The sequence below is a fragment of the Ctenocephalides felis genome, unplaced genomic scaffold (assembly GCF_003426905.1).
Source record: "Ctenocephalides felis isolate EL2017-DRISC unplaced genomic scaffold, ASM342690v1 CF-g0.4_SCAFFOLD_01886, whole genome shotgun sequence".
NCBI classification, from domain to species: Eukaryota; Metazoa; Arthropoda; class Insecta; order Siphonaptera; family Pulicidae; genus Ctenocephalides; species Ctenocephalides felis.
In genome coordinates, this window is record NW_020538040.1 from 160,542,426 (window position 1) to 160,554,503 (window position 12,078).

The following is a 12,078-nucleotide window of genomic DNA, read 5'->3' on the forward strand; positions in this document are numbered from 1 at the left end:
ACTGCGCACGAGTTTACGTTTTAAATGAAAACTAGCTGTAAGTGGAATTCTGTCTTAAGGCAATTAAGGCATCGTGCCTTAAGGCAAATTGCTGAAACTTCCCGTACCAAAAACTATTATTTTTTTAAAAACGATTAACATTTTTTGAAAAAAAAAAAATACTTTGAAAAAATAAGATTTTTGAGAAACTATAAATTCGACAAAAATTACTTTTCTTTGAAAAAAAATTTAAAAAAAAAAAATTTTTTTTTGTGAAAAATTTTTTTTTTCTTTATTTTGACATATTGTGGAAGATCTGAACTTTTTTTTCAGAGCAATCGTACTGCTTTAACTGCATAGGGACAAAATATAAAGCGCGTAAGAAGTCGCTGTCTAACGCATAAGCATTGGTACGAAACCCATAGGAATGTTAACAAAATGTATACTTATTGTTAAAATCTCTATAAAATATCTGATAATTTGATGTGCATATGTCTAATGATCATTTTTGACCGCCAAATGGCTCATTTTTTTACTTTTTCCTCCATATCTCCGAAACCGCTAGACCTATCTTCATGAAAATTTTATCGATTATTCATCTTGTCAATACAAGTGAAATGTATATATATGTAATGTGGTGTGTATGTTTGGATACAAGTTTTTGTCCAGGATTTCGGGAGCACGAATCAACCGATTGAATAATTCAAAAAACATTCGAATCGTATAGATAAGGAGACGTGCTCATTAGTTTTTGACAAAGACAGGTCTAGCCGTTCCAAAGATACGGGGCAAAAAGTGCCAAAAACGGTAACTCTAACGGTCTGATTTTAATAATTCAAAAAATATTTTATTTGTATTGACAAGATAAACAACTGTTTAAATTTTTGGGAAGGCAGGTTTTCGGTTTGAAAGATCCAGTATAAAATTAAAAAAAAATTCGCGGTCAAAAATGATCATTAGACATATGCACTTCAAATAATCATATATTTTATGAGGATTTAAATCACAAGTCAAAAAAACATTTTTTGCCAGAATTTTTTTTTCCAATTAATTCAATTTTTTTTCAAAAATTTCAAATTTCTCAAAAATTTAATTTTTTATATCTTTTTAAAAATTAATAATTTTTGGTACGGGATGTTCCACATTTGCCTTAAGGCACGATGCCATACACCATTAGTTTTTTTGTTATTTTAATTTTTTTTGAAGATCTTGAACTTTTTTTTACAAAACAATCAGGCCGCGTCGCAGTCAAACGGATAAACATTGGTTGGGACCCATAGAAATGTTAACAAAATTTGTTCTTATTATTAAAATCTCTATAAAATATGTCAAAATTTAGTATGCATATGTCTAATGATCATTTTTGACCGCCAAATGACATTTTTTTTACTTTTATTATTTGATCTCCAAAACCTGCCTTCCTAAAAATTCAATATTCAATTCATTTTGTCAGTTCGACTCTCCGTCCTCTCAAAAAACTAAATTACCATTTTGCTCCGTATCTTTGAAGCGGCTGGACCTGCCTTGGCCAAAAACTAATCAGCGCATCTTCTTGTTAATAGGAATCAAATGTTTCTTGAATCATTCAAACCGGTTGAACCGTGTTCCCGAAATTGTCGACGAAATTTTGTATCCGCACATATATACATATACACACATGCACACACACACAAACATTAATTTTTTCTAAGGTATACCAACATGTTCAGAAACCTTTGAAACGTAAAGGAATACTAACAAAATTATTTTCGATTTTTGCGATTATGAAAAATCCAATAAAGCGCGGTTTAAAACAAATTCACTAATAAAGACAATTCGAACATTTTAATACTTAATGAAAACATTGTACTTCAAATTGATTGAAATTTCAATGACGATATTTGTGTTTGGAACTGCTGACTTACATCTTTAGGACACTATTTTGATTTTTTTAATTTTTTTTCTATTTATATGTGGTTCTTAATACGTGGCAGACGAAGATGAATGGAGACGAAGCAAGCCGATATAATCAAAATCGTTATAAAGATAACTGTACAAATGAATAAGTAACACCAGACGGCATATTATATTTTATGCGATAAAGGAGCAATCAAATTTTTGATATGAGAATAATCTTTTATCAATGGTGACAGCATCCAGTTCCATCCCACAACTTTTGTGTATTAAATTTTTATTCTTGATGCTAATAGGCACTAATTTCAAAATTCAACAGACACGAGGATAAAAAAAAGAATTCAATACTATGACACATAATTGATAATGTATTAGAATAGATGTGCGTTTTAATGAGTTGAAGCATACTGATCTTTTGTCGCATTTAAATTCGGCCAGACGCATGAGTTTATGTTGATTAAATATTTGCATAAAAAGGCGTAAATCGCATTTAATTGTGTGATATTAAGTAGATTATCAACATTTTGAGTAGTAAATGATCAAAACAAATTCAATTATTAACATTTTTATTTTGTATATCGTTTTGTAAATATCAAATTTTTAGAAAAAATATCATTTTGTATTAATAGTTAATGTCTATTCATTTTTTAGGCTTAATCCTCGTCAATAACTTTTGCAATAACGAATGGTAATTACCTAACAATAGAAAACAAATGGCGATACCTAATAACAGAAAAAACAGAATGCAAAGAAATGTGAATTTAAAATATAGTCTTACAAGCATTTTCAGAAAGAATTATAATAACTAAATATTTTGATTTGCAAAACTATACAGTTTAGGTATCATTGCCGCTGTTAACATGCACGCCCATAAATAGGGATTAATTAATCAATCAATCGATGACTGTTTTTGAATACCAAAAGTTAGCGCAGAGTTTAAAGCCTTCAAAATACTTAAAATAATTATTCATTTTCCTACAACATTTCTATATTAAAGTATCTTCATCTTGTGTTTCGAACACCATCAATAGAGATTGCTGTGACCCGACTTTCGGTGATTGTGAATCATCGTGCGATTGCGACTGCGACTGGGATTGTGGCTGTGAATGCGAATAAGCATTCATATTCCGGTCTTTGCAACAGGAGGCAGACGATGTCTGTGATGTCGTTTCCCACGATTGCTCACCGTGATTTGCAACTGCTTCCGTTTCGGTTTCGTTAGTCTTTGACTGAAAACCAAAAGTATTTGGTTTGGAGAATGACAAAAGCTAATAAAAAATTAATGCCTCATGTGGTACTATCGTTTTATATTGTTGTATTTATTGCAAATAATATTTTATACCTCACTATGGTTAGGTTTTCCTCTTCTAAATCTCAAAGTTTTTCTACTTTGGGCTTTGGAACGTTGGAGTCGCGATTTGTTATGTTCTCGCATTCCAGAATCTAGCACAGGACTGGATGGATGACTAGGGGAATGAGGGCTTGTACTTTCATTCACAGTAGAGGGGGCTATATATCATAAAATAATTTAAACAATTATAAAAAAATCACAATATAGAATATATCACATGCAAATAAGGCCATTATTTGTTCTACGATACATTTTATTAAGGATATGAACAAATCTATTCACCAAAATACAAACATGACACGGATGACAATTTAAGCGTACGCTGGATTAAGGTAATACATTTATTTATTGACAATATTAAAATAAGTTTTTTTGCTAAAGATGTAAGAAAAAGGTTATTATGTCCCTTACATTGATCAAAACGGTCAATCGTTTACGAAATGACTTTTTACCTTTGCTAGCTGCAGTTGTTTGTGAAGTGTTTTCTCCGGGTATACAGTTAGCTGCTTTTTGCTCCATGCCAGTAAGTAATGATATCAAAGATGGTCTTTGATATCGTCCTCCGTCGCATGAATGTGGATAAGAAATATATACTTCTGTAGCACGTCTATGTGTTTCGGCTGCAGTTTGCTCTATAGATAAAAACACGACTACTGTAACAATTTATTTTTAAAATCAAAATGCTTTAATATATTCTTACGGTATTTATGCTCTTCTAATTCATCTTTTAATTCTCTCAATTCGCGTGCAAGATCTAACAGAAGTGCGCCTCTTGAACGTGGACTTGCAGAAGGAGGGGTTCCTCTCATTCGTTCCCTAATTAAAAACTGCATATGCCGCTCATGATCTCCAATAGGTGGTTGACTTATCTGCAATAAAAATATGCTTTCCAATCGAATACTAATTTAGCAAATATAAACCAGATCAACAAAATTAAATACCTTATGAAGTAAGAATGGTTGTAAAACGATATAAAGGGGAGTGCGATGAGTTACAACAAATTCCAAAAAACTCCATAGTTCTGGTGCAGCTTCGTTTCTTCGACCAAGATCTCGCATAACTCGTGCTATGCGGGACCAATCTCGAGACAAACGCTGCTCAAAGCAAACGCAAAGAACTCTTAACGCTAAAATTAGAAATATTAAAAGTATATATAATTCCTAAGGTTAAAATATTATACATGTTTACATAGAATAACAAGTAAAGAACCTAAAAAAGCGGCTTGATAAAGGGTGCTCCGCACTCTAGCTGGGCGTTTGGTTTCCCTACTTCCTGTAAATGTAAGTGATCCTGCTCTTGCATCAACAACACTTCTTACACCACCTCCACCACTAATTGCTCCGCCAACTACACCAGCTCCACCCGGTGGAGACATGGCGTTTAGTACCACAGTTACTAGAAAGCTTATATCGTTCTGATGCAGTTCGGCGACATCTAAATAATTTCATCATTTAATTCTCAATCAATTTTAAAATACATATACAAATTCTTATAAAATACCTCCTCTACCACTTCCTACTCGCAAACAAAGTGGAATGATAAGATTCATCAAAGATATCTCGGCTTTTTCCTGTGATGGAAATTCGGCACTACCTCCGCATATTTGTTCCATTATCGAACAATCCTGAAAATAAAAGCAAATTATAAATATATTGCTTTATCTAGGTTGATTTAATATTAATAAACATGATGTTCATCAACTTACTCCAGCACTGACAACTTGAAGAGAAATAAGGCGAACAACTGTTGAGCAAAAGTGTGCTGGCGGCGCTTGTGAGACAGCTGCTGCACCCGCAGATCCTGCTGCGGGCGGTGCATCATGCGCTCCTGGTTCACTGGCCACAAGACCCTGACATGTATTAAGCAATGCACGTACATGCTGCCAATGCAGAGCATAAGGAAAACGCTGCAGTGTTTCATGAACGCCCTTTAATAAACCAGCAGCAGCCTCCCAATCCGTATTACGCTGTGGAATTTAAAAAATTAAAATTATGAAACGGGAAACATCTACTATTTACCAAACAATATCTATAATCCAGATTAGGAACAAATCTGATTGAAAGAATATGATTGAGTTTCAAACTAGTGGGGCGCATGGCATCGTACCTTAAGGCAAATTGCTGGAATTTCCCGTACCGTAATTAAACATTCGAGAAATGAAAAAAATCAATAATAGTTTTGAATAATAATTGTTTTGACCGCCAAAAGGCAGTTTCAAAAATTTTTTTTGCCTCGTATCTTCGAAACGGCTAGACCTGCGTATGCCAAAAACTAATCAGCACGTCTCCTTATCAATACAAATCGAATGTTTTTTAAATTATTCAAATCGGTTGATTCTTGTTGTTGAGAAGGTTTGAAACGTAAAGATATATAAAAATTTCAATTTTCGATTTTTTTGCGATTACTATAACATACCCTACGGGAAGTTAATAAACATTATCATGTATATTGTTTTTACAAAAATAATAAAAAACCGTATTTGATAACCGTGTATGTATTTATTAAAAACTGCTCATGGCTGTTAATTATGAAATCAATCTCTAGCTTTACATGATCTGGATTTTTTTAAACGTAATCATTGAATTTTTTAACTATGTTTTTGCATTATCAATTTTACTGCAAATTAATTACGATACTGACCTTTCTAATACAATAAGATATTTATAATTTTATCACATTGCCTCTGCCTTATACAATCGAAATAGATTAACAATTAATCAAAACATCATTGTTAAAGAATATTATTCGATTGTGAGAACAATTGAATATGTTAAATACAAGACAAAAGGTTTACTTAAATATTTTTGCCCAAATGCATTGAATATACTGTGCGCAATCAAATAACAAAAACGGCATCAAATACAATCGAAATGGATAATCAAAACATCATTGTTAACGAATTTATACCATTCGATTGTGAAAGACAGAATTTATAAAATAATTGAAGATATTGAATGCAAGGTATAATGCTTCGACTCCACAAATATTTATTTAAATATTATTGTCCAAATGCATTGAATACTGTGCTCTATAAAATAACAAAAAACAGCAACAATATGCCTGGTACAACTCATGTGTGTTTTTTTTATCAATAATGATAGCTACACAGCAATCACAACTCATTAAACTGATATATAAATTTACATAGATTGAAAATAATAAGTCGGGTGTTAATTATGCTGCATGCAGTATAATAATGATTTTTGCGTGAAAATTAGTAGTTTTGTTCAAATTAAGAGTTTTGAATATTTGTTGTAGCAATAACAGGTTGCTTGGCATAATAAATGATGTCATATAATCTGCAACTACAAAACACACAGCATAGTAAAAAAGAATAAATAGTTGAATTTGTCAGCTTTAAAACTTAAATAGCACCGGGCAATAAGATGAATTTCACCGCACAATAAATCATATACTGGTTACAATTGAGCTAAGATACTTCATCATAATAGTGGCTTCACCGATCGATCCAAATTTGAGTAGCAAATTTAAAACTAGTTGAGAAAAATTATTTAGATGCCTTAATACAGAGTGAATCTTTATGCAAATTATCGAAAATAAGACGCATATAGCAGATGTTATTAAGTTACATATACATTGAGATACATGATACAATGATGACATAATAGTAGTAATTTATAAAGAAGATGCACTGATATGGTATAGTGCATGTTCAATCACGTGCATCCTAATTTGAAGCAATTGGCGTGGAAAAAATTAAACGCGGGACGGGGATGTTTAGTTATGTTTTTGAAATTCAACTCAAATATGTTTTCAACTTCCCGTAGGATAAGGTTTAGTAAACGCAAAAAAATCTAAACTGAATTGTTTTTACATATTTTTACGCTTTAAGGTTTTCTGGTAAGATGAATGTATGCGTATGTGTATGTGTGTATGTATGTATGTTCGAAAACAAAATTTCCTTCATGATTCGATAGCACGGACCAACTGATTTGAATAATTCAAAACACATTTTACTTGTATTGACGGAATCAAGAAATTATAAAATTTTAGGCAGGTTTAAAAAATCCATTTGGCGATCAAAAATGATCATTACACTTGTGTCCATTAACTTATTAGATATTTTATAGAGATTTTGAGTACAAATGTTTACATTTCTATGGTTTCCGTACCAATATTTATAACGTTTAAAACACCTACGCAGCGCGATCGCATTGAAAAAATTAGAATACTTAATTTTTTTTTAAAAAAATTTGAAATTTAGAATTTCAAAATTTTCAAAAAAATTGAAAACTTGTAATCATTACACTTGTGTCCATTAACTTATTAGATATTTTATAGAGATTTTAATAATGAGTACAAATTTTGTTTACATTTCTATGGTTTCCGTACCAATATTTATAACGTTTAAAACAGCTACGCAGCGCGATCGCATTGAAAAAAATTAGAATACTCAATTTTTTTTTATAAAATTTGAAATTTAGAATTTCAAAATTTTCAAAAAAATTGAAAACTTATAATCATTACACTTGTGTCCATTAACTTCTTAGATATTTTGTAGAGATTTTATTAATGAGTACAAATTTTGTTTACATTTCTATGGTTTCCGTACCAAAATTTATAACGTTTAAAACAGACACGCAGCGTGATCGCATTGAAAAAAATTTGGAATACTCAAACAATTTTTTAAAAAATTTGAAATTTTGAATTTCAAAAATTTCAAAAAATTGAAAGCTTATATAATAATTTTAAATCACGGTACGGAAAGTTCCAGCAATTTGCCTTAAGGTACGATGCCATGCATCGTTAGTTTTAATTATTTTGTAATAAAAGTATACAAAAGAAATACTAGTTTAGGATATAATAAAGTTTATATTAAATATTTAGTAAAAAAATCTTTCATATCTTTTTAGATAATAGATCTTTTTAGTGGGTATTTTTGGCATTCAGCATTGTATATAATTTTCTAAATTTATGCATAATTAGTTTAAGTAGGTAATATCGCTTTTAATGCATCTATTTCAAGTATTTTGATATTCACAATTTCTTCGGTTCAAATATAATGCTAGCTGTAACACATTCAAAACAAATATTGAAAATAAGTATCTTTTTACAAATTCGACGCAAATAAGGCAAAAAACCTGAGTGCGGGACAAAGATTTCTTATAGGAAAATCTGAGACGCAAGGTAAAATTCCGGAACTGTCCAGGCCAATCCGGGACGTATGATCAAATTTGTTTAAAACACATACATTTTCTGAGCAAACGGATTAAAAAGAGTTAACTAAAACATTCAACGCTAAGTTAGCACTTTTTAGAATCCAAATAATAAAAAAAACAGTAAGTTTTTTGTTGTGACATTTCGGGACTAGGTACTTCAACACACATTCGCATATAATTAATGATAAAAATGCTGAAATATTTATCTTGTAAGAAATCTATTAATTTTATTTACCCGAATCGACGGCTTTTTTGAAATCTTAAGAAACACTTTATCCAACCGTCTAAGAATAGTAGTCAATGCTGGTTTCATAGCGTCATCCAACCAGTCCGCTCGAGGCAAAATGCTTGTTACATATCGTTGTAAGCCTCTGCATGCCATTGATTCTGGATCATATGGTGACACTTTCAATAATGAATGTGCAATATCTGCTAGTCTCTAAAATAATATGCTCCTGTATATTTGCATGCAAAATAATAAAAAGACGAGCTTTAGTAGGTTTGAACTTACAACATGCGATCTGGCGTCAAGCAAATCTATTGGTTTGGAATCTTGGAAACCTTGCTTCCTCGATAATTCGGTTAGTCGTGTACAACAACGGCTAAGAAACTCACCTACTAGTGACAACAAAACATCACGTGGCCTTCGATATTCTGCACGAACCAGCTAAAACCAGAAGGAACAAATATAATATCTTCATAATTTTTGATAGTATTGAAATAAAAGAAAATAATTATGTTTACCTCAGAATCTTCAGCGCCTGCTTCAACCATTCCCGATTTATTTCTACCTAAATCACTCATATATTTTGAATGTGACTCGTCTTCAAATTCCAATCCTGGCGAACAAGGAGGGCCTTTACTGCAATTTCTTTGACTAGATCCTTTATGTTCAGGGCTGTTTCTATAAGGTCCATTATAACTTCTAACAAATACATTAATATATTAGAAATAAAATAAAACAGAATTTAAGCATTTTAAGTAAATCACATACTTTGATAAGCCTTCACAGTTATTAACTAAAGTTTTTATCACGATTGCAAGTTGCAAAATTATATCTCGTTCAGATTTTCCTTCTCTATAGTATGTAGGTAGTTGAATTTGTTTAATATAGCAAGGTAAAATAGCTTCTAAGATGATCTGAAATTGATTATTTATTAATAAATATAATATTTTAATATAAATTAATTAATAATATTTTTTGCAAATACCAGCATTTGGTAACCCCTAATAGATTCCGCTGAATAAGATACCACCATAACACACAGAGAAATGCAATCGAGAACAGTAACCATTTCGTTTTCGTCATGATAACAGAAATCAATAGCTCGCAATGGTTTAGTTTCCTTCACTAATTCAGATATGTTAAGTGGATCAGGAGATGGCGTTTCTAAACTCAATAGCAGATTAAAAAGACAACTTGATTGAACCTGCAAAACAATGTAATTCATAAAAATATAAATTGATATACGATTGAATTCTCCAAATGTAATTATTCTCTTACCTTATGGGCGTCGCCGTACGTACTTTCATCATCAGTATCTAATATTGCCGAAACTGAGCCAAACATTTGCAAAATAAACGGCTTTCTGTTCATTAAATAAAACTGTTTAACAGCATATTCTACGGTTGTTGTTACCAATTTATTTGTTTGATGATGAGAATATATTTGCAATAATGTCGGCATGATTAACAGATATCTAAAATTATATAAAAATTATTATATCATTAATATTTTATATAGTACTTACAATTTACCCGTTGGTAGAGAAAATATTCTTGAAATTAAAAGCAGCATTAACGTAAGTCGCCATAACATATCGTAAAATACAGGAATCTTCGGTATGTAGTACCGCAGCACCATTGAGAACATTTAGGAACAATTGAATATCACCAGAATAAGCAAAGTTTCCAGCCATGGCTTCAAACATTCGTGCTATCAATCGCACCCACATAAATTTATGTAAGACATCCAAACCAAGTAGCTCCTGTAAACAGACAATTTTTGAGTTTTTAATTGGTCAAATAATGATAAAGTCTTAATTTAAAACATAAATGAATTATAGCAGATGTATGAGCATGGGCGTTGCCAGAAGAAACCATCTTAACATTTCGGTGAATTTTATTGAAAATATATCTTTTTTATTCATCATCCATCGAATACAGAGAGTGCTGTTAAAAAACGTTTCCTAGTTGCCTTCATAGCTACGCCCATATATATAACTTGTAAAGAACATATTACTTTTCCAATTTCTCCTCCTTTATAAAGATCTAAATCAGCTTCCAATGCTTTCCTTGGAAAAGATGGTAACTTCATTAGTTCCTCGTGTAGAAAAACAACTCGTTGCACAACCTAAAGTTATTAACAAAATTATAAAATTTTTTGATATAACTGGACTAAATTGAATTAAGTACTCTTTTTTATTTTACCATATCGACGTTTTTCAATATCGCCCATGTTAAATGCACTTTTCCAATTTCCACAAACTTCTTCAGCAACTCTTGTCTTTGCAGAGCCGAAAATGCTTCTTGCGGTTTCATACGAACTAGGCACAATTGAGGATATTGAGATCGTTTGAAGAAATAGAAATCTCGAACATAACCAAGTGGATTATGAATTTGATCTATATTTGTAACATACCTATTATTTTAGAAAATGTATGCATAGAAATAATCATAATTAACAACACTTACGAGTTTTATAATCAACTAAAAAGTGTTCCTTATGCTGACTTTCGTCAATACCGAAAAAATCTAAAGATTCTCTAAGAATTTGGCAAAATTGTGTATCTTCTTGTACTGGAAACTGAGATGGAATGCCACCTTCATCTCGATCTATATATTAAATAATATCATATTGTGAGTTTTTTGTTAACTTAGACAACAAAGTGATTATAATACCTTGCGGTCCATGAACTATTATTTTTTTTGCGGAAGGCACATTGGCTGTAAGTAGAATCGATGCATCACATTGCTCTTTACGGAGAATTTGCTTTAGATCTTTAAACATTATGCCATGAACACTATGTACAACCTTTAATTCAAATTGAATAATAAATCCAGAGAACAAAAACGCATTATATAAGAATTTATACAATACTCACCATCCATAAAATTGATAGAGCCGTGCCAACTAGTTGTTGACCACCTTCATGAGGCGACCGTACATAGAACATAACATATCCTATTATATAGTTATACAAAGCAAATGCAGCTTGCTGAGGAAGGCGAGGAACAAATCTAATCAAATGTCGTAATAATTTGAACATTGTTTCTTGTTTGTCACGCGTTAATCTTTCTAGCACGTATCGCAAAAATAATGCTGAGTCTTCTACCAGACAATTCCAAATCACTTGATAAGCTGCTTCGTATACCGCTGCCCCTAAGGGAAAATGGAATTTGAGATGACAATTGTTGATATTTTTGCGAATATTGATAGTATTGCATGTGCTTGCATGTCAGTCAGTTAATTAAAACTATATTATATTATTAAAATTATACTATATATTATTATATACCTTCTTGGCTCACAGCGGCATCATCTAGTAAATCCACAATGAGTACCACTGCTGCACATAAGACTGATGGAAAAAGTGAGTGAGCAGAGTGTAAATGAGGTGCTGTTGGACGCAAACCATCTCCTTCATCATCCCCCTGAGCTACAAAAAAATTATA

The 12,078-nt window shown here is 31.5% G+C and overlaps 1 protein-coding gene and 1 pseudogene across 1 annotated transcript in view; both read right to left on the minus strand.

Moving 5' to 3' along the window:
• LOC113376145 overlaps positions 1-2,656 on the minus strand; it is a 33,898-nt pseudogene extending 31,242 nt beyond the window's left edge.
• Positions 2,657-2,858: 202 nt separating this feature from the next.
• LOC113376146 (protein unc-80 homolog) overlaps positions 2,859-12,078 on the minus strand; it is a 40,420-nt gene continuing 31,200 nt past the window's right edge. The window contains exons 34-54 of the mRNA XM_026616069.1: positions 11,922-12,062; positions 11,508-11,785; positions 11,305-11,437; positions 11,098-11,238; positions 10,834-11,027; positions 10,646-10,756; positions 10,162-10,391; positions 9,908-10,103; positions 9,615-9,833; positions 9,398-9,543; positions 9,148-9,328; positions 8,915-9,070; positions 8,639-8,842; positions 4,929-5,189; positions 4,724-4,847; positions 4,433-4,657; positions 4,165-4,349; positions 3,924-4,092; positions 3,676-3,855; positions 3,215-3,381; positions 2,859-3,101 (exon numbers count right to left, since the gene is read on the minus strand). Coding sequence (XP_026471854.1) covers positions 2,859-3,101; positions 3,215-3,381; positions 3,676-3,855; positions 3,924-4,092; positions 4,165-4,349; positions 4,433-4,657; positions 4,724-4,847; positions 4,929-5,189; positions 8,639-8,842; positions 8,915-9,070; positions 9,148-9,328; positions 9,398-9,543; positions 9,615-9,833; positions 9,908-10,103; positions 10,162-10,391; positions 10,646-10,756; positions 10,834-11,027; positions 11,098-11,238; positions 11,305-11,437; positions 11,508-11,785; positions 11,922-12,062 — 3,884 coding nt within the window. The remainder of the gene's footprint in view (positions 3,102-3,214; positions 3,382-3,675; positions 3,856-3,923; positions 4,093-4,164; positions 4,350-4,432; positions 4,658-4,723; positions 4,848-4,928; positions 5,190-8,638; positions 8,843-8,914; positions 9,071-9,147; positions 9,329-9,397; positions 9,544-9,614; positions 9,834-9,907; positions 10,104-10,161; positions 10,392-10,645; positions 10,757-10,833; positions 11,028-11,097; positions 11,239-11,304; positions 11,438-11,507; positions 11,786-11,921; positions 12,063-12,078) is intronic.